The 22,517-nt window shown below is 47.2% G+C and overlaps 1 protein-coding gene across 1 annotated transcript in view; it reads left to right on the forward strand.

Moving 5' to 3' along the window:
* The window catches only part of CTNNA1 (catenin alpha 1), a 101,482-nt gene extending 80,244 nt beyond the window's left edge, over positions 1-21,238 (forward strand). Inside the window, exons 11-18 of the mRNA XM_005428629.2 lie at positions 508-664; positions 5,777-5,977; positions 7,029-7,180; positions 9,801-9,911; positions 11,381-11,562; positions 12,300-12,405; positions 17,547-17,681; positions 20,120-21,238. Coding sequence (XP_005428686.1) covers positions 508-664; positions 5,777-5,977; positions 7,029-7,180; positions 9,801-9,911; positions 11,381-11,562; positions 12,300-12,405; positions 17,547-17,681; positions 20,120-20,407 — 1,332 coding nt within the window. The 3' untranslated portion in view covers positions 20,408-21,238. The remainder of the gene's footprint in view (positions 1-507; positions 665-5,776; positions 5,978-7,028; positions 7,181-9,800; positions 9,912-11,380; positions 11,563-12,299; positions 12,406-17,546; positions 17,682-20,119) is intronic.
* The last annotated feature ends 1,279 nt before the right edge of the window (positions 21,239-22,517 follow it).

Here is a 22,517-nt window from a genome sequence, read left to right on the forward strand (position 1 = left end):
AAGTCATTACAACAATTACTGGCAAGATCCAGAGTAAACCTGCAAGGAAAACTGATAAATCAAAATTTAGCTTTAATTTTGTATTTGCATATTGTTTCTACTTCAGTCTGTATAAGATTAATCCTTTTTTGACCTTTTTACTGAGGTTTTGGCAAGTAGCAAATGCAGCCTTGAGTGTACTAAATGTCATCCTGTCTAAAATACTTAACAGCACAGCCTGCACTGGGAAAGCAACACCTTGTTACCACGAGCTGCTAAAGACAGGTGAAACCAGCTCTTGTGAAAACTTGCCAAGTGATTTTGCTTCTAATAACTATCCATAATAAACATGGAAGCAGGTATGAGTTGGATGTGAGAGCAACAAAATTAAACACTTCTGTGTTTAAACATCGAGTTCCTCAAAACTTATTAGACTTGCTTTGTCTGCTGCTGAGTTCATTGGATAAACACACAGGAGGTAATAATTTTTGTTGGGATATGTTTTAAAAATCCAGAGGTGTTTTCCAGGTCATCAATGCTGCACTGGCTCTGGCTGCTAAGCCCCAAAGCAAACTGGCTCAGGAGAACATGGATCTGTTCAAGGAGCAGTGGGAGAGGCAGGTCCGCGTGCTGACGGATGCTGTGGATGACATCACTTCCATCGATGACTTCCTGGCTGTCTCAGGTAATCAAGGCTCCTGGCTGAGACACAGTCACCCTCCTAAGAGCTCAGTCCTGGAAAGGGGTGGTTTGGACACGTGTTCTGGAGTCTGTGAGGCTTTTGGAAGGGATGGTGTTGTCACACCTCACCTGGGATCACACTGTGCCCACCGAGGTGTGAAAGTGCAGCAGGAGGTCTGGTTTCAAGGAGAAGACACTTTATGTCCCAAGGTTTGGAATTGCTGGCTGAACTAAGGATGAATTGCCATTTAGCTGCTGTAGACAAGGCTCACCAGTAACTCAGGGGGAAATAGAACATGTTTATGTCCGAGGTAGGAACTAGCAGAAAAAATGATCCCTCAGGTCACCTTAGACTGCCGTGTAAACAAAACTGAATATCAAACTGTGGTTGTACAAGTTAATTAAAATAAAACTGTTCATACTGTGTCAGCTTTAGTAAAGTTTTAAGAGTTTTTAAAAGAGATTGGATCATTATAATAGATTAATAATTACATTTGGCAAAGTACTTGCCAAGATAATCTGTTTTATCAGCATCTTGATAAAGACCCACTATCAGCTACTGTGACCTAAAAATAATGGGAGCATTTTTATTTCCATATCCTTTAATTGTGCTCCAGTCAGAGGACATGGAAATGTAACCATGTGAATTGTGTCTGCAATGGTGTTCACAAATCACCTCTGCAAGCTGGGATTCTAATTTCCGTGGTGCAAGCAGGTTTGGGCATCTGAAGTGACTTAAAACCTCGAGTTGTAAAGAGTGATTTCACAGGAGGATGTGTGGAGACAGAAGTACCAAGTGAACATGGGTAGAAAATGTAGATGAGAAATTAAGGTCCTGAATTAAGAGACAGTATTTTTTTTATTATTAAGAAATACCAAACAAAAGCCCAAGTGGTATTCCTGTGATGAGTCCCCTGCATTGTCATACACACTGTATTGTGGCTCCCTGGGTTCTCAATAAAATTCCTCTTTGCAGTGAGTGAGCATAAAGTTCTGGGGCAGTTCAGTGTCCGAGCTCGCTGTATCTGTGGATGTTCCCTGGGCGGCAGCAGCTGGAATTGCACAACTGGCAGGAGCTTTGGGGAAATCTGTGCAGAGGGAATTGTGTGCTGAGGTTTGAGGCTCCACTTGAAGCTTTCCCGCAAGTGTACAAACGTGAGAAAGAAAAGCTGGGAGTCCATACAAACACAGCCTGGGTGGAGCTGCCAAAAGCACTTTTCTTCCCTTGTAGTCCAGGTTTAGCACCACAAGACTCAAGTGGGTTGTGGGTAGGACAACCCTGTCTTCTGCAGGGATGCAGGTTAGTACAGAACTGGGGGTTTTGGCTAAATAACCAAATCTATCGCATGTCTGTACTCTCAGGAGCTTGGCAGTAAGCAGAGAAAGTTTCTTTCCTGCAGTGGTGGCACATTGACTCATGAGAGTTCACCTCGAGTGAGTGCTCACCACCCAAAATGGAGCCAAGGAGATGTAGTTTGAGACAACTCCAGATATTCAAGTGCATTCAGTAATTATTTTTATGTGTGTGTTATCGAAGAGATGGTAGAAAAATATTAAAGCAATAAATACTCTTTTAAATACTATTTGTTTGAACCTTGATAAATGTTTTCCATATAATGCCACAACTCCAATTCATCTGCTAGAAGTCTAAGCTTCTGTTTAGATAAAGACATGGCGAGTATGATTTATATCAAGTGCTGTTTGGGGTTATTAGGATGTTTGTATCAGTTACTAACTGGGATGCAAGCAGAATGTAAAGGAGTTCTTGTGAGTGTATGCATATATAAATATGCATGTAAGCCATCCCACATCCCTACTGTGTGGTGTGCTGAAGTAAAGGCTTCACCATTCAGCTCATGCTACAGAATTGTATCAATTATCCACAAGTAAAGGCATGATGAAAGAGATGCTGGGTTTAGGTAGCAGCAGGACATCATGGAAGAAGGATCCTTCAGTGCACAGGGCACAGGTGAGCTGGCAGGTGACAGCACTTTCACAGGTACAGCAGCAGAAGGGCCCTGTTGAGTTAGGGCAGGGTCTGGGGGAGGCTCACTGTCAGGATGGGAGGTGGATGGCACAGGAGCCCTGGAGCCTAGAGATGTCTGTGTGCCTCCAGCCATGAGTGATGTGCAGCTCAGGGAGCTCCAGCATCAGAGGTGCTATCTCCTGAACAATCCTTGACAGATTTTTCTCATTTAAGCTGGTGTTAGTTGTTTTTTCGACCATTATAAACTGCTGGCACCTCCATCATCGTGTGCAAAGATTCACAGCTCAAGTGTGCTCCCTGTGAAGAACCTCCTTGTTTTGCAGTGTCGCCTGTTTGCTTCATTTGATGCCCCTACTTGTACTAAAGATGATGAAAAGGTTTTTTCCCCCTTCTGTCTCTTCATGTTGTTTGCAAACATGCAGAGTTCTGCCATGCACTTTGTCAGTCATCGCCTCCCTGACTGCACCGTCTCTGCCTCTTTCATTATTCCTCATTTCAAAGCTCTCATGTACCTTCTGTAATTCTTATCTCTCTTATCAGTGCCTTCCCAAAGCACTCTGGGTGTGTTGGTGTGCCCACTATCTTTGTTCTTTAGAGCAGTTGCTGATAGCACCATGTAATTGTCAAATTCAATGTTCTGAAATTACCTGAATCTCCTTTGAAACCCTCTTTAAAACCATTGCATTTGCTGCCTTCTGTTCCTCTGCTGCTGACAGAGGTTTATGCCACAGATTGCCCATCTCAGTGGAGCTATTTTTTTCTGAAGAGCCTCCCAGTGAATATTGCCAGGATGAACACTGTATTTACAGGAGTGTGAAGTCCCCAGTGTTTGCTCCATTTGCTGTCTGACCTGGCTCCTGCAGTGCCCCTTGGCAGCAGAGGTTCAGCGTGGAATGGTTCTGAGACCTTCCACAGGAGGTGCAGCAGAGAAGCACAGCCATGTTTATGATTCTGTGGCTTCATCTCCCGACTGTTCCTCTTTGATTCTGATCTCCTGTAGCCCTCAGACTCCCTCAGAAGCTGCTGGGGTTGTTTGGAAAAGCATTGCTTCATCCCTTTAATGTGGAGGTGGGTGGAGGTGGAAGGTGTTTGGTGGGCGTGGATTGAGGATTGACAGTCGTGGGTGACTTTTTATTCTGTAGCTTTTCACAGTTTAATCTATTTCCTTGTTTGGTCTAAAAATCATTTATATGGAGAAAATACCTTTCCTTTTACCTTGCTGCCCAAGCACACCATTTCCCCTGTAGCTATTTTGGTGGGACAAGGTCCCTTTGCTGTTGCCTGTGCTGTGTTGTGTTGCTGTGGGATGTTTCTCCTGCTCAGCAGGAGGATGGGGGGTTTGGATGTGGGACAGCCTTCTCCCATCCCCAGAGGTGCTGGTGGGGAACCCATGCTCTGTGTGCCCGTGGGATGGGGAGCACTGGGGGGGTATTTACAAGGACTCAGCACAGTGTCGGATCTTCTCTGTTATCATCCAGCTGGAAAATATCTCCAGAACAGATAGACCTGACAGTCCTGCACTTCCCTGGGCCTTTGCAAGCTGCCCTGTGGGTTATCTCCCTCTAGAAGGGACTTCCTGGCCACTTCACATCTGCAAAAGGCATTAAATGATCAGCAGACATTTAAATATTCACCTTCATTTTGTCCATGCCTTTTATTAAAGTTCGGATAATCCAAAGAGGCTTTTAAATGGTCTGTGGCTTAATTTATTCATTTAGGAATTGAAGCAATAAACAGTCTGTGTTTTGGCCTGGCGCCGAAGCTTTTTCTTTGGGCTCTTGCAGCTCCCAGGGCTGTCTCTTCTTTAAATACCCTCTGTGCTGGCTGTGGCTCCTGTGCCTGCTCACTGACTTGGCAAATCACTAATGAACCTGCTCTTTGCTCTCTCAGGGCCACATTCTGCCCTCAGCTGAACCTGCTCGGGCTGAGTTGCTTCAGAGGGATTTCACAAGTGTAATTTTTGCCCAGGTTACTTACTGAAGTCTCGCAATATTGCACCTGGCTGTGTTAATTTTATGTAAATCAGGCGTAACTTCTCGCAGCAATCCTTTCAGGCAGTTCCTCCAAATCCTCTCCCAGCCAGCACTATGAGCTTCTTGTCTCTACAAACTCTTGCAAAATGGCTCTTTTACTACCTGCAGAGGGAATAAAAGCCACTTGCACGGGTTGGCAGTGTAGAAAGATTAAGTCAATGGTAATTAACATTGGAAACTATTTTAAGTGACAGAGCAGAAATGTTTCCAAGTTGGTTTCTTACCAGGCAGCCCAAATGCTGGTGTTGGATGATGATACCGAAACATTAGTCCTGGTACATTAAAGAGTTCTCTAGCAGAGTTTGGAAGTCTATAATAACAGTTTGGGAGATCTTTAGGGTAGGTTTCCCTAAATAAGGATCCAAATTTCTTTAGGCATCCTCAGAAATCTCTTAAAAGGTTTTCCCCATTTTGGGCTTCTTGCATTCAATGAATATGGAAAATATCTCTTTACAAAACTAGAAAATGTATATTTAAAAAGCTAATTGCAAACAGAGGTCTTGCTTTTATTTTTTTGTTTGTTTTCTGAACAGTCAGTGAGTGCTGTGTGGCTGGAATGCTTTCCACATTATTCACTGCATACATTATGTGTCTCAGATTGGAATGGGCGACTGACAGTGTAATGTGCTCTGATGGAATGTGTGTGCCTGTAGGAAAACCCTCTGGAGGAAGCTGGAAACATGCACCAAGTGTCTGTTGAGTGTTGAGGGGAGTAGGTGTGGTGCTGGGGAGATGCCCATCACCCCACGTGCACTGGCAGGGGAGTGGTTTGCAGGTATTTGAAATAAGAGCTGGGGCAGTCCAGGAGAGAAATATGGAAAGAAACCAGGGGAGAGCTGCGCAGAACTCAGCTTTCCTGTTGGTAAAATCGAGTACAAACGGGCAGGAAGTCTGGAGGCCAATTGGTGAATGCATTGATGGCTTTTTGACACCTCCTGTGGAAGGGCTGCTCTTTGCTGGTTGTGACCTTCACATTAGTGCTTGACAGCATCTCCATGGACCTTCTGTAGAGCAGGTCCCACCCTGAGCAATTGCCACGCTGATGACTGCGACAGAAAAGACATTACCATCTAAATCCTCCTTCTTTTACCTCCAGAGAATCACATTTTAGAAGATGTAAACAAATGTGTCATCGCTCTCCAAGAAAAAGACGTGGACGGCTTAGACCGCACGGCCGGTGCCATCCGGGGCCGCGCCGCCCGCGTCATTCACGTGGTCACCTCGGAGATGGACAACTACGAGCCCGGGGTGTACACGGAGAAGGTGCTGGAGGCAACCAAGTTACTGTCCAACACAGGTAAGGGTCGCTCACTCCCAGGAGCCCTGAACTGCTGTCGCTTGAAAGCTTGCGGGCAGCTGGGTACCCGTGTACCTGTGAAATCTGTTAAAGACTCAATTTGCTGTAATGCAAATTAGTGGGAGTTGTTTGCAAAACTGTTGTAAAGCGAGAAGTGTGATTTTGCTGTGTTGTCTGGCTCAAAGCTCAGCTGTGCACAAGGTGTCCCTGAGTGTGCTTGCTGTCATGGACTGGGCTGTGGGAAGCAAAAACACTGGGAATGAGTCCCAGGCGTGAGTGAAGGCTTGGAAGTTGTGCTGTGCTCGTCTTGCAGTATTGCAACAGGCTCTGCAGCTGTTCAGGGTCCAGAGGGAAGATCACATTCCCCCAGCAGAATAAATTTAGGGTAATAATTGGGGTAAATGTTGTAAAGTATCTTTATAGCTGTTGGAAGAGCATTGTGGGTTGTAGTGCCCTGCACATAAACACCAAATCAGGGTGTTCCCTATGAACTACTGGTGACATCCATTAGGGTGAGGGGTGATTCTGGCTGCTTCAGTACCAGCCACTCGTTGCTGATTTTGCTTTAATTACTTTGATGAAGAATCAAGGGTGACACTGAAGAAACAGCAAACTCTAACTGGTTCTGGCATGTTCTTCCCGGGGCACCGTGAGTCACTGAAATGCAGCCGTGCAACCTGCCCCCTTCCAGTGCTTCTTAAACTTGAGTTTCCTGATGGTAGCATGACTTCTTTCCCCCCCAAAAAATGATGTACATCTGCAGGGAACATCAAACAAACAATATTTTATCCCATAGTTTCTAGGAGCTTCTTGAGGTGTTTTCTCCTTGTCCATTAGAAGGATGTGATAAACTTCACTGTCCAAGGGGAAAACACCAAAGAGCAGCAGCGTCAGCAGAAACGGGGCTGGATTAGGACTTCACCTCCTGTACCAAATGTTGTGATTTCAATGGAAGGACCGCACGGCTTGCAAGACAGTTAAGAGCAGGGCAGGAGTGGGAAGCAGAGAGTGGCTCGGGGTGGGACTGACCAGCTCTGTGCTCTGGCTGCAGTCATGCCGCGCTTCACGGAGCAGGTGGAAGCTGCAGTGGAAGCGCTGAGCTCCGACCCTGCCCAGCCCATGGACGAGAACGAGTTCATCGACGCCTCCCGCCTGGTGTACGACGGCATCCGCGACATCAGGAAAGCCGTGCTGATGATCCGGGTGAGCACAGCTTCCCCACAGCTTTCCCTGCCTCTGTTCTACTGACAGCGCCGGGATAATGGAGAGCAGACAGGAGAACATTTTCATTTAGCTCCTATTAACATTCAGAGTCTTAAAATGTGCTAATCGCTGTGGAGCACTTGAGCAGTGCCTTTGGATTCAGATTCATTAACCAGATCTGAGCATCGATGATGGCCCGAGTTGTGATGCTAAATACCCTTCATGCATCTTTTGTAATCTCATGGTAATGTCTGGCTCGTTAATGTGCTAAAATCAGTGACCTTTCAGTTAACAACAGCAAATTAATTCAGAACTATAGATGCTTGTTGATGGTTTGGAGCTTAGAAATAAAACCTAATAGCTCTTCATTAAGTAAATTTTGAGAATTAATGTTAGTCAAAAGGAAGCTGAGATTACTTCATCTGTAGTTGGTAGAGCATGTAATTTGTTAATTGGCTAACCTGGGTAAACAGGGCAGCTCACAGAGGCCTTGACTCCTGTGTGCTTGCAGTGGGTGTGACTTGGGAGCCCTAATTTCTGGCAGGCCAGACGCAGAAGGGTGCAGTTGGTTGAAGGGATGCAGTAAAGGAAGTTCTGGTTGCAGCTGATCTATGGACCTATTTCTTGGATCTTACTGGGGCAAAAATGGGCAGGAGCCAGACATAACAAAGACAAATATAGGGGGTTTGTTCCTTTTTTCTTCTTTTCTTTGTATTTCTTGGACTCTGAGAAACTGCCTTGGTCTTTCATACTGGTGACCATGGCAGATGCAGCTTGGTGGTCAGTAAATCAAGAATGCACAGAAGATATGTGATTACAGTAACCATTGCAGTGGCTTCTTCCATATTTGCTGCTTAAAGAAAGGATCAGATGAAAAACCAGGAGAAAAGCTGACAACCACATCTGTGCTCCCCATGGAATTTTTTTCAGATGAGCTCAGGATTTATAGACAGCCAGTGGTAGTTGAGGATATCAAAGCCTTCCTGCTATGCAAAGGGTGTGAATCCCCCCCTGCTGAAGCCCTTGTTACTTAGGACAGGGAGCTGCCAGTCCCAGTGGGCAGCAGTTACCCAGGCTGGCAGTGCCAGGAACGCTGAGGTTTGCTCTGTGCCACCCTCCAGGGCCAGGGAGCCACAGCTCCATTGCCAGCAGCCAACAGCAGCTCCCTGGCCACTCAGCAGCCACCTAGAAGGAAGTTAAAATATTAACACTTGTTGTCCAGAGAGTTTATTTTGGGATAAAAGAACCATCTAAATCTTTCCAGGGCTTGGTGTAACCCTGCTCACAGGGGCTCATTCACCTCAGTTTTGTCCAGAGGCTCCTGCTCTTTACAGGGACCAGCAGGAGAAGCCACTGCAACACCTCATTTTTGTGTTTTTGCAGGGTATTTTCAAAACTACCATCTCACTATATCTGTATTTATTGAAGAGAAGTTCTTCCCCCCTCCTTCTGCCCAGGCTCATCACCCCAGAGGAGTTTCTGCCCTTGGTGGCACTTGAAAGGCAGAGTTACACTTTGTGTGTCCCTGGGCTTTGGGAGGGATGGGCAGAGGGGAGTCACAGACAGAATCATGTACAGCAGAACTGTTTTCTTTATGCTTTTTTTTTTTTAATATTGACACACTGAGCTACTTCTTAGTGTGTCCCTCTGCTGATGTTGTGGCATATCCTGTTCTCCAGGGCCTGGAGAGGAGGCTGAAATACCCAAAGTCTTGATTGTCACCCTACTCACCCTTGCTTTCTGGCAATAATTTTTGCATGTCCATCTCTATTTTCACTGTATCACAAAGTGTCTGTAGTGGAAGACAAGTCTGTGAAATTCAAATCATAGGGAAAAAATCTAAAGAACAGGGATTTTATTTGCATCTTATCTGTTAATCACAATTTATTGCATCTATCAGTGAAGTTCTTTGTTGACCCAGCTCTGGAGAATTGTCATGAAGTGCCACTTTAGCAAAGATGTAGTATTTTGACAAACATGCTGTTTAAACTTGATAGGCTTTATAAAAAGTTTGCCTGCTACAGACTGGCAGTAGCAAAAATAAATCCTAGGCAAGCAGGAACTAGGTCAGATGTGTTTAGCCTACAGCATAAAAGCTGGCCCTTACTAGCTGAAATTTTTCAGCTTTTCCCGAGGGATAAGGATAAATTTTGAGATACTTTATCTGTTGTTAATTTAGTCAATGCTTTGATTCATAATTGTGCTGAAGACACTGTCTGTGCTTCTGAACCAGCCCTTAGAGCTGTGTGTAATTCCAGCTTCAGAATCCCGAGTGAAGCTTTTACATTTAATCAACTTGCAAAAGCGCTGCTCGCATTGCAAGAACTTTTTTCTGTCTTTCAGATGCTGAGTGCATTAATGTCCTAACAAATTCTCAGCTGTTTAGTTACTGCTGTGTGATTCTGGGGATCCCTATGGTGTTTAACAGGAGCAGTCAAGCACATAAAATCACACGTGTTCAGAGCTGGATACAGTCCCTGTATTTACCTTTTTGTTGAAAACATGGAATAATTTTTACCCCCTCTGATTTCCATTCTCTCTGCCTGAAAAATAATATTCTTGTTGGTTTTCAGAGCCATGAAATCTGTAGTTTGACTCTGCTTGAATGCTTTTTCCTCAGACTCCTGAAGAGCTGGATGATTCTGACTTTGAGACCGAGGATTTCGATGTCCGCAGCAGAACCAGCATCCAGACTGAGGATGATCAGCTCATTGCTGGACAGAGTGCAAGGGTAAGGCACAAGCCTCAGCTTTATCCAAGTGTGACCTGCCTTCAAGAAACACTTCAGCTTGCTTTGAAAGCCTACGTTAAATTTGAAGGGGGGGGGGTGATAAAAATGCTGGTTCAGAAAACTGGCATTTTTTTGTTTCCAGCATTCTTCTGAAAAGGAGGTTGAGTGAAATGCAGTTGGTCTGATGGATGTGAGAAACGTCTGTGGTTTATTTTGGGTATTCTGAAAGATCAAAATCCTTTTAGTACCAAGAAACTACATCACATTTTGATATCACAGACATTGTAGTCGAGTGAGCTTCTGCAGGGAGGTACAGGGCAGATCACTCATTGGACTAATGTTATTTTCAACAGACAAACATTAACTTTATGAGAAAAAAAATCTTCCCAAAATGTGTCCTCACACACGTGCTGGTGTGTGTTTGGTCACTGAGCATTTATCAAGACAACATTGAGAGGAACTCAGAAATGAAATCATTTCAACTAACTGCATTTCCTGTGACTCAAAAATGAAAGCATTGATAGGCAATATATAATCATTAAGAGGTGAAACCCTAAAATCAGTGCATTGAAGGAAGACCAGGCCTTACCTATTGCTTTTATTTGACACGGCCCCTCTGGATCAATAACAATTTACACTCTTGGGAAAGTGCCATGGCAGATTTTTTGTGGAGGCTCTTCCTGCCAGGCAAGAAGCAGCCAGACCTTATTTATCAAACCTGGGCCACGCTGGCTTGGGAATTACACCAGCTGGGAGGATTTTTATGCTCCCCTCCCTTGCACAAGCACTTTCTATGCCTGGACCCTGACCCCCTTGTATTTAAATGCAGACATTGCTCATTTACCTCTTAGCACAGCTGCTGCCAGAGGATTTTTAGTACCAAAGGCTCCTTTTTGCCTGCTCCTGGAGGCATCTGTGCTCCCAGTATTTATGAAGGCAAGGCCATGGAGTCTTACACAGGCTATAAACCCAGTCTGAGAGATTTTATTTGGGAGTAAGCACATACTCTTTATTTTCACTTACTCTTTCCTCAGCAGACATGTTTCAAAAGAGTGCAGCTTGCTTTTTGCAGGGAAGAGACTGGTAATATTTCTTATTATCCTCAATACCCAAGTGGAACTTAATTTTAAAACATTGAAATTTTCTGTAAAAGACAAGTCCTCCTTCTTCATGCAGTTTTATTTTGAGGGATGGTAATATGTGGCAAATTTGTTTGGAGTCTCAACAGCTTTATCATGCAAAGGGCCATATTTTAAGTGTCAACTTGTCTTTCTGGGCACTTTTTCTTTAAAAAGAGTATAAACTTTGATTCAAAATGGAAGCAAATGGCTCTGTAAAGCCTCTAGGTAGAGGATTGCTATTAAAGTTTTATCCCCCATCTACATGACTGAAATTGGTTATTAGTGAAATGTTCCAAAAAGCCTCTTCAAGGCAGCAGGAGGCCATGTGAGAAAACTCTTCTCTTCCAGGCTATCATGGCTCAGCTCCCTCAAGAGCAGAAAGCCAAGATTGCTGAGCAGGTCGCCAGCTTCCAGGAGGAAAAGAGTAAATTGGATGCTGAAGTGTCAAAATGGGATGACAGTGGCAATGACATCATTGTCCTGGCCAAGCAGATGTGTATGATCATGATGGAAATGACAGACTTCACCAGGTGAGGCTTTTTAATTTGTGCTCACTCCCAGCTGCCTGGGCTGCTGGGCTTTCAATGAGACACAGTGCAAGTTCTCCTAAGAGTCTCACTTCTTATAATCTCTTTTAAATGGTGCCCTGTTCCAGCTGCATATTAACTGGGGAGATGCATTATTGTGCAGCGGCTGGGTGGTAATAACTGTTTAAATTGATCTACAGATACACAGCAGTTATTGCCTGTCTTTCTTTCTTTCTTTCTTAAGGGTGATTCTTATCCCCAGGAATATATATATATATATTTGCTCAGTTCTTTACAGCATTAAATTCTATGGGCTTCTCAATATTGCCATACTGCAGAAATAGTTCCTAGTACAGTTACTTGCAGAGGAAAAGAGAGGGTTTTTGATGCCTTTTGAAATTAATTTACCAGATTTTATATAACGCTGTTTTTTAAACTTCATGTTCCATTCCATAAAAATTGCAAATCCATCTTCTAAAATGTTATCTCTTATCATCATTAAGCTGCTCAAAGCAGTGAAATTTAAGATGTTTTTATTCCTGGATTTAAGCTAAATGTGGGGAAGAGCTGAAAGGGGGTAACTCTTGAAAATGAAGGTGTTGTAATGGCTGCTCCAGCCTTCTGCCCTTTGGGTGAGGAGTCACTGCCAGCACAGTGTGGGACAGGATGAGAAAAGGGACACAGAATTCAGTGCTGTGGTTTTCCTGGTGCTAGGAGGGAGCGTCTGCTCTGTTTTGCAGGGGAAAAGGTCCTCTGAAGAACACGTCAGATGTGATCAGTGCAGCCAAGAAGATCGCAGAGGCCGGGTCCAGGATGGACAAGCTGGGCCGGACCATTGCTGACCACGTGAGTCACATCCTGGAGCCTCCAGCTCCAAGGAGCAAGAGATCTTTCAGTACTGCAGGCATGATGAACAGATGAAAGTGTGTTTGCTTTTGGGGTCTTTAACTGATTTTCCAGATCTGCTAGAAAATTCTGTTCTTTCTGTTCTTCCCAGCTGCTCTCCTGCCTCCCTGAGCAGTGACACAGCAGCTCCTTGGCTGGAATCAGGCACCTGGCATTTTGTGCCAGCCCTGCTTCAGGTCACATAGAGCCAGGGCAGTGCCAGTGCTGAGCAGGACCAGGCTGGGCTCACATCACACCCAGAGCACTCCTGGTGCTTCCCAAAGCACAGACTGCAGGGACAATGGCACCTGGCCTATTGCACCACCTTTAATACTGGCTTTGAGGCAGCTTTGTGAGATCAACAATTTTCAGATGCTCCACAGACTGAGTGGGGAGTGTGTCAGAGCTCTCTGGTGTTTTTCACTGTCAGAGCTGGTGAAGGCTTGGAGCAAGGCCTGCAGGGACCTGAGCGTGGCTGTGCTGTCCCCGTGCTGGGAAGGAATTCTTACAGGATTGAACGAGCATGGCCAGCTCAGGGATTTATTTATGCAATGCCTGTCCTGAGCCACTGAGAAACTGGGCCAAGCAAGAGCACCTTTGGCCTCAGCCCACACCCAAATAGCAGGGAAACATCAACAATAGTAATAATATTCCACCTTCAAGAGAGACTCTGAAATGCAAGCAGTTTAAGTCTGAGATCATGGGCTAAAGTTTGTTTTCCCAGTTGTCACTTGCTTTCCAGGCCTTTTCAGGATGGAAATTTGTACTGCAAGGTTTTCACTGAACCAGTGTCACTGTGAAGGTAAATCATTGCAGTGCAGGACTCTCTCTTAATGTTGCATTCAGAGGTGCTTGTGTACACCTTCCTTTATTAATGATGCAGTGAGAAATGTTCAATGGGGAGATAAATTTGATAAGTGTTTTTTCAAATGGCTTTCCTTGCTACAGCACTTTGACAGCCTTGTTTCTGCAAGAACCAGGTGTGCTGCTGGTGTAGGTAAATGAAGCAAGGAGCAGTTTGTGTTCAAGGTCTCAGGGGAGCTTGGGCAGAAGGTTTACAATGCCTTTTTCTTTTTTTTAATTCACATGTTTTATGCAAAGTTGGTATATGGTTTTCTGTACCAAGCCATTTCAAAATATGAAAGAAAACTACTTTCAGTAGCAGTAAGGTCCTTAAAAATGTAACAGATTAAGCACATGTTTGAAGATAAATATGAGCAGCACTGTACAGTTAGTCATTTTGACAAGAATATAGCTTTTTCCTGACTCCATACTCTGCTAATACTTTGAGCCTGCATATTTCATTAGATGTGCTTCCATACTCTTTAGAAACATGTTAATGTGGAGCAGAGTGACAGCTACAGAGCAGGAGCAGCTCCTGGTTCCTGCTGTCCCTGCCCCTGGAGGAGGGAGCACACGGAGGGGCTGTGTCCTGTGTGCTGGGTGACCCCAGAGCTGTGACCCCTCGTGTCACTGTGCCAGCAGCTCCCAGCTCTGCCATCAGGCCCTTCTGCAGCACATTCCTCTGGAGCTCCGAGAGCTGCTGTCCCAGGAATTCCCTGTCTATTGGGATGAGTTCTGCCATCAGCTGCAGGTTCTCCCTGAGGTTTCCATCCCTCACTCCAAGCAGCTGCTGCTTGTTGGGAACAGGGGAATATGAAGCAGTTATGAGCACAACACAGATGACAATGATTTGCAGCAAGGGTTCTCTCTATTATTTATTTTTTCAATGTCAGAACACCTGCAAAGCCAGAGGAACTTTCTGGTGTTTTTCCCTTCCGTGGCAGTGGGAGGCTGAGGTTACATCAGCTCTGATCACCCCGTGAGAAGCAGCTGGGGTCAGGGAAGGGGTTGCCCCATTTCCCAGTGAAAGGCTCCAGCAGCCTCGTGCTGGGGACACTGGTCCCTGCTGGGGGGCTGGGCTGGGCACCCTGGGCACAGGCTGGTGGCAGCTGCTGGCACAGGTGGTCAGTGCCTGTCCTCCCAGGCAGCTGCCTCCCCAAAACAGCTGCTGGCAGCTCCTGCTGGGCCCAGCGGGCTCCCGGGGCTGAGGGGCATTTTTTGGGAATTCCTGGTGCAGCAGGCCCATTCCCAAAGGAAGAGGCAGTGGGAAGAAGAAGCTCTGGGGTTGCTGGCACTCCCCTGCAGCTGCTGGGGATGGTCTGTGTCCATGAGCACACACCACCAGGGCTCTGCTTCTCTGCAGGCTCAGCTGGGGTGGCAGGAGCTGAAAGTGGGGGGGTGTTTGCTGTGTCTAGGATGGAGCCTGGATTTGACCTGGAGCAGCCAGCTTATTGCCAGTAAGCTTCCCTGAGTCTGTGGCAGCAGCTCAGTTTGGGGGCTTTGGGAAGGTGGGGTGGCCCCCAACACGTTCATTTCCATCTGCACTGCACTCCCTGCTGGGCTGTGCTGTGTCTGTGAGAACCCATCCATCTCTGCAGATGGGGGTTGTGGCTGTGGGTTAGTCCAGTAATGTCATCATTCTTGATCAGTGTTCAAATTGTTGCCTTTTGGGATTTTTGATTTTTATCCGAGTGCTTCTGCCTAGGAAAGGACAGGGCTCCTGCAGGCACCCGCAGTGCCTTTTGTTGATGCTCTTTTTTATCTCGTGTTACATCTCCATTTAAACCTCATCTGTCTTTGAGCTGAGTCCTCGATCCTGCCTGCAGAAATAGCACACACAGGAGAGGATCTGGGTTTCCATCTCACACTGGATTGATGTACACAGCCCAGTGATGATTCCTATTCCACGAAGGTTTTGCTGCCTTCCTCAGCTGTTGGTGAATGTGCAGCAGCCTCCTGCCTTGAGAGTCTTTCCTTGAAGGATTTCACAGCCCCACAGAGCAGCTGGAATTGTTGAGCCGTCCCCTGATGTGTACTGGGCATTTGTCAGCCCTCGAGCCCCTGCACTGCTGTGCTGCTCACTCGCTGTGTTAGATGAGCTCTTTGGGAGATGGAGAGCAGTTTCCAAAATGGTAATTTGGGCTTTTCATTAGCTCTTTGGCCAGGGCTATTTGTGGACTTGCTCTTAAACATCTTGTACTGCTGACTAATATTGATTAGCTTAAAAAATTAACCTGCAAGCTTTGCTGCTTCGTTAGGCAGGGCTTCACTGCACTGATGGGAGCTGCGTGCCCACGTTGAGAGTTGCAATTACTTTGGGTGTTCCATCATTTTCCTTGGGACAAAGAAGGTGGTTTTATGTCTGTTGGTGGGGTCAGATGCCCATAAAGCCATGCAGATCTCCCACTGCAGTGCCCCTGTGTGTGTGTGTGAGCTCTGTGGGCACATCACTGCAGCACCTGAGTTACCTCTGCTCAGCACAGAGACCACTTTGCCTTACAAAAGCCACTTCTGGCCCTGGAAAAAACCAAATGTATGTGTTAGCTGCACTCACCTTCACTGCAGAGGGAAATGCCTGTTCTGGCAGGTTGAGTGCTGTTGGGAAGGAAATGCTCCTCCCTGTGAGTGGGACCATGTTTGCACATCCCTGTGTGTGCACCACGATCTGCTCCTCTTTTATACAAAGAAAAGAGCTTCTGCTTCCATCTCATAGCTAAGGAGAGAAGCTCTGCAGGGAGAATCAGGGCTCAGAGCCTGCTGCTCACAACCAGGAGGGGATTTTTACCTTGCCCTCAAAGGGGAGGAGAGGCTGCATGGCCAATGCAAAACCCTCAGCTGGAGTGAGGCATTAAGTAATGAAGTGGTGCCACAGTGAAGATTAATCTTTCAGCCATGCCATGTCCATTATGAATCTTCATCAGAGGGTCCATTGCACAGGATCAGGGTCTTAGGTGAAATGGGATTTTGCTGTGAACAGGGGTGTGTGAAAAAGAGCTCTTAAATCACTCTGGATGGGGTGCAGGTGTCCAGAAGCTGGAGATCCCTGCAGGGTGTAGTTTGTAGTCCTGTCCCTGGATAATGCCTGGTGAATTCCACTGCTCCAGCTGAAACAATGCTGGGCACAGTGCAGCCTGCCTTGGAGCAGGAGAAAAGGATCAGTGGGAGCCTGATGGTGGTTTTGTACAGGAAGCCTGTGGATGCTGGGTGGGGAGATGATGAGTGGCCATTTCCATGGAACAGGAGCTGTCTGTGGGGTACAAGTGATGCTTCTCTGGGGTTCAGAGCAGGGCTTAAGCAACATGGGGTGTGACCCAGTGGGATGTAAATCACATGGATGTGAAGCTGTAGGTGTTGTGTGTGTGTGAGCATGTGGGCTGCCCCTGGGGCTGAGGGCATAGGGCTGGCCCATGGGGGACCTGCTGCTGGGACCCCACTGCTGCTGCTGCTGCTAAAGGGGCTGCAGGGCTGCTGAGAGCAGCAGAACCCTTCCCACAGCCTTTATGTCCTACAGAGCCTGCTCTGGACCGTGGCTGCTCCTCAACTGGGCTCCCCTCTGGTCTGGAAATCCAGCCTGAGCCTGGCTCATCTGTGGTTCATTCTTCAGTTCTGTCCCAGAAAATGCCACCTCCCCAAACTGCACAGAAGACTCCTGCAGAGCCTTGTGTGCAAAGCTGAAAAAGTTACATTTCTCTTACGGATGAGTGCTGCAGCAAGCACCTTAAAAATGTCATTTTGTGCCTGGTGAGGAACCTGCTTTCCTCACTGGTACAAGATGGGAGCAGAAGTCAGGAAAAATCTGTTTGCTGCATGTAATTGAGTCGCTGTTGAGTTTATCATTTTCGAGCTTGGAATACTTTAGATTGAGGATCGAGGAAGGAATTGGTAACAGCTGCTAGTTGCAGCTTGAAATCTTGGGTGTCAGACCATTGCTGCTGTGTCCTGTGCAGTACAGGAAGGACCTTTTACAGCTGACAGGCCTGCTCTGGGGAGGGTAAATAGTCCTCCTTCTCTTCCTCTTCCTTCTGTTCCTCCTCTGTCTCCTCCCTGGGAGGGCTGTTGAAGGGCAGTGGAAGGAGCCTGTGCAGTGCTGCCCCTGCTCATGGCTCCTGGGTTTAGGTGCCTCTCACTCTGATCAGCTGTCTCAAAGCCCAGGCTCAGCAGGGAGGGAGGGCAGCGCTGTCCCAGCCCATCCCCTGCACCAGGGGAGGTGCCTGGAGTGTGTCTGGCTCCTGCCCCAGCCCTGCCCGTGTCACCCACAGTGCCCGGACTCGGCGTGCAAGCAGGACCTGCTGGCCTACCTGCAGCGCATCGCGCTCTACTGCCACCAGCTCAACATCTGCAGCAAGGTGAAGGCCGAGGTGCAGAACCTGGGCGGGGAGCTCGTCGTCTCCGGGGTACGTATGGCACACGCCTGCCTCAGGCAGCTTTGCTCCCACACGTTATTCCATGTGAGCTTCAAACCCCACGGAACAGAGACTGGAGATGCTGGAGCATTCCGAGTTGTAATGGATGCAGAGTTTGTGTTGCAGGAACGCTTGCTGTGAAAATACAGACTTCACATTTCCTTATTCAAAAGTGTTTGTAGACAGATTCACTTCACCTCTGTGTGATCTGTTTTCCGGACTGCTTTTCACTCTTAGGGAGGTTAAATCACTTTATCAGCACAGTCAAACCTGCCCCACGTCTCTGCACAGCCTTGGAACATGCTGGGGTCCTGCAACACTCCAGAGATGTTAATATTTCAGGATGGCTGTGCCCTGAAGAGTGCAGGGATTTTTAGTGGCTTCTCTGGTTTCTGACAGCTGGAGGCTGCCCCAGGCCAGCTTGCTTCCTTATTCCAGCCATTACTTTGCAAACAATTTTTTTCACTGTAGTTCACGAAATGCTGCCTCCTAAGAGAATTCTGTATGACAGATATTTGGGGGGAGGGAAGTGGAGCTAAATTCATAATTTCTTCTGGCATACTCTTCCTTGCTCTGCATAGGCACATTTGGTCACTTCTGGTGCCTTTGTCCAGCCATGTCAGGACTGAGGAAGGAGATTGGAAGAAGGGACAGAATTGGCCCTTGGATAGTCCAGAATTGCTCCCTGATCAGCAAATGGAGAAACTTCCCACATTCTGCCATTTTGATACCACAGAATCATGGAACAGTTTGGGTTGGAAGGGATCTTAAAACTCATCCAGTGCCACCTCCTGCCATTGCAGGGACACCTCCCACTGTCCCAGGCTGCTCCAAGCCCCATCCAGCCTGGCCTTGGACACTTCCAGGGATCCAGGGGCAGCCCCAGCTTCCCTGGGCATCCTCTACCACTGATATTTTCCAGTGAAACCCTGTTTGATGTCTCAATTGCTTAAACTTAGTAGCACAGATTTCCCCCCAAAACCAGGGAGAGCTGTGGAAGGAGAGCTTGGGGCAGCAGGGGCAGTCAGCAACAGAAATCCCTGCATGAGCTGAGCCCATCTGGGGGTGATGGGGCTGTGCTGCCCCCCCTGCTGCCTTTCCAGCCCGCAGAGCAGCTCCAGGGGCTGTGGTGGGATGTGCTGCTGTTCATGTCCTGGGAGCTGGGAGGCTGAAGGCACGGAGCTGTCAAAGCAGGAGATGTGTTACTGTGCAGCAATACGTACTCCAGGGCTTCACTGCAGTTACTCAGTGCCTCCAGGATTCACATCCCCCTGCCATAAATCAGTGGTAGAACAGCCTGGCAGCTGTAGTCTGATCTCCTGGTTTTATCCCTTCTCCTTGAGCCTGTCCAGTGGGGCTGAGGGCTGCCAGCAGCAGTGTTGAGCTCCATGGGATAATCAGATGAAGTCCTCGGCCAGTCCAGAGGCATCACCTCTCTGAAAGGAAGGTTCTGTCCAGTGTTAATGCCCTGGCCCTGCACCCGAGTGCTGTGAGAGCAGAGCAGGGCCAGGAGGGCAGAGCTGGCACCTGCAGAGTCTGACAGGTCATTCAGAAAAGCACCTCCCTGCTCTCCTGGCCTTTAGTGATTCCTCTTGCTGTGAGGATTCCTGCAAACACTCCAGCACAGTGGTTTCCAGGCTCATGAGGAGGAGGGGAGAGCACAGGGGCTTTCCAGAGGATCTGAGGAGCCATGGTAGCAACTGGAGCACAGTGGAGTAGAAGGGAGGGGACAGTGCCCCAGAAAAGCCACCAGAACCAAACCCTGCCCCAGATCAAACCCCTGTCCCGGCCCATTTGGCCTTGACAAGCTGGGGATCCCACCCAGAGCAGGACACTGGCCCCTGGAGAAGGGGGTCCCAGCTGAGGTTACCACAGTGCTCCTGCCTTCTCTCTTCCACCCTGCCCTGGTCTCAGCTCTTTATCCCTGCTGTGCCCTACAGTTTTGACAAATTCATGTTTTTCCTTGTTTTGATGCTCTGGTAAATCAGGAGCCAGCTGGGAAAGGGCTCCAGGCCTGGCTGGTGATGCAGTTGTGTTCCTTCCTTCCCAATACAATTTAGTATTCTAGGGTGATTTAAATATTTATTATCAGTGATTAAGATGTTACTACAGCTTTATTAATCTCATTAGAGAATAAGCAACTGTTAAATCTTAGTCACAAAAGCAAAGGGCAGAATACAAATGTTTCCAAATGCCATTGATATGGAAAATGCATACAGGGGGGCAAACCCTGCTTTTGTGTTGGTGGCACAAGTCAGCTTCGTAACCACTGAGCATCCAAAAAAACCTTGCCTCAAACTGGGAGCCTCAGGTTTCAGAGGAAAAATAGAAATCAGTTTTCAGGTGGTTTTACCCGCAGGCCTGTGGTGCTCTCAGTGGAAGGCTGTGTTTGGGGGTTCCATGGTGGGTAACTCTGTGTCCCTTGGCAGGTGGACAGTGCCATGTCCCTGATCCAGGCAGCCAAGAACCTGATGAACGCCGTGGTGCAGACGGTCAAGGCCTCCTACGTGGCGTCCACCAAGTACCAGAAGTCCCAGGGCATGGCCTCCCTCAACCTCCCGGCCGTCTCCTGGAAGATGAAGGCTCCGGAGAAGAAACCCCTGGTCAAGAGGGAGAAACAGGACGAGACCCAGACGAAAATCAAGAGGGCATCCCAGAAGAAGCACGTAAACCCCGTGCAGGCCCTCAGCGAGTTCAAGGCCATGGAGAGTATCTAGAGGAGAGCTCTGGCTTGGGGGTGTTTTTCTCTATCCCACTACTGCTACTTCCAGAACTCTACTTTTAATACCCTAAGGATTTTTCAAAAATTTACTATTCCTCCAAATGTATTTACTTAATATAATTTTGATAACTTTTGTTTAGATTACCTGGGGAGATACTTAAATTTCTAAGTCCTATCAGTATATCTTCAGCCTGCAGAAGTGTGGCAATTTAGATGGCTTTTAGATTACAGGGGTGGATTTCTAGCTGGAAACTGTTTTTTATAATCTTGCTTTAAATGAATTATTCTATAACCAAAGAGGATTTTACAGTAACACTAACGGTTAACACTAATACTGGATCATGATACTCAGAGACTCAGTTTATCATGGTGATCAAGAAAGAAAAAATAGATTTTTTTACTCAAAAAAAAAATTAATGAAATTATTGTATGTGATAGTGTATCTCTGCTGTGGGGGTGGAAAGGGAGCAAGCTCAGAGGAGTTTGAAATTGCAGCAGGCACCGGCTGTGTGAGCACAACTGGAAAAACGCTACACCCGTGCCTGGGCCGGGCTTTGCTGAGGATCGTGTTTGGAGCTGGGCTCGGTGGTGCCCTGGGGCCGTGGTGCTGCTTTTCCTGGGCTGCCCCGGAGCCCTCTGGGGTTCCCGTGTGCTCCTGGCACCGCTCCGCTGCCGGGGGAGCCCCCGGGGCCGATCCCTGCGGAAACCTCCCCCGGCGTGGGCGGCCGATCGCTCCCCGTGACACGGACGGGAATTGTAATGCCTGGTTACAAATTACTAATGTATTTTGCTGCGGGACACTAATAAAGTTGCTTTTCCCAGCTGGTGCATTGTGGTGCTGTGAATGGAGCCCGCCCATCGCCCCCCCCATTCAGATGCAAATCAGCTTTGTGCTCATTCCTCATAATTGCTCTGCATCCCGCCTTGGGCTTCCAGAGGCACCCAGGAAATCGTGTTTGCTCAGGCTGCAATTTAGACTGTACATTATTTGTGATAACTATAGCTACAAGGTATAATTTCACTGTCTTATTTAAATTTTATGAATTTCAGTGTGTTTCACACGTCCCAGTCGAGTCGAGTGCAGGGAAGTGGTGCCTGCACGGGGCATCACCACGGTGCCTGTTCCTGTGGAGCTGGAAAAGCCTGGGCTGGAGTCAATGTCTAAAATGCAGCTCCATTTTAGAACTGAACCTTGGCACTGAAATGTTATAATTTTATTTATCTCAATCAGCTCATAATTTACTGTATTAAGGTTATTGCTGTCATGTTACTGTAATGCTGATCGTAATTAAGCTAAATAGTTTTTGAGATATTTTTGCCAAATGTATTATGTTTTCAAGCATTTTAGCCTCTTGAGTACAGCTGTTAAACAGTGGAATTATAGGATGTTTTCATACACCCTTAACACATACACAGGCTCGGAGGGGGAGCTGTGCTCCACTGCCGTTTGGGGGTTAACAGGCTATAGGTCTTCTTTTAGAGAAAATTATTAACTGAATTTATACAATATAGGGGTTTTTCCTCTTGGTATTGTCTTAAAGGTGACATTCCCTGAGCTGTTTAGGGAGTACATCCAATGCCTCCCACCAGTACAATCTATTAATGAGCTTTAAAAAATAACCCTTATTAAGATGTACAGACTAGTTTACACTTATTTATCTTTTAAATACATCTTCGTTTAATTTATGCTACAAGCATTGAGTATCAAGAAATTAAAAGTGGTTCTCCGCTGGTGAGAGCTACAGCCCCAGTGGGTACGGGAGGAGCAGGAACGCCATGGGGACAGGAGGCAAAAAACCTCAGCTCAGCTACATTTCCTTTGTACCCAAGAATTGCTCCTCTGGGAATTGCGTTTGGGTTTGGAGCAGAGAAGGGCATCGAGGTGAATCATTATTGGTGTAACACTTAATTGCTCCGTTCAGAAGTACGGCAGTAGCGGCTGGAGGGGAGAAAACGCCTGTCCCCTTAGAAGAGGGGGGATTTTGTGTCACGAAATCCCAGTTTAGCTGGGGACGTGGCGGTGACACCGGGGCTGGGGAGCGGCAGATCCCGGGGCCGGAGCAGGCAGGGGAACCCCGAGCCGGGGCAGGGCAGGGCAGTTCCTC

The sequence above is a fragment of the Geospiza fortis genome, unplaced genomic scaffold, assembly GCF_000277835.1.
Source record: "Geospiza fortis unplaced genomic scaffold, GeoFor_1.0 scaffold608, whole genome shotgun sequence".
Taxonomy (NCBI): domain Eukaryota; kingdom Metazoa; phylum Chordata; class Aves; order Passeriformes; family Thraupidae; genus Geospiza; species Geospiza fortis.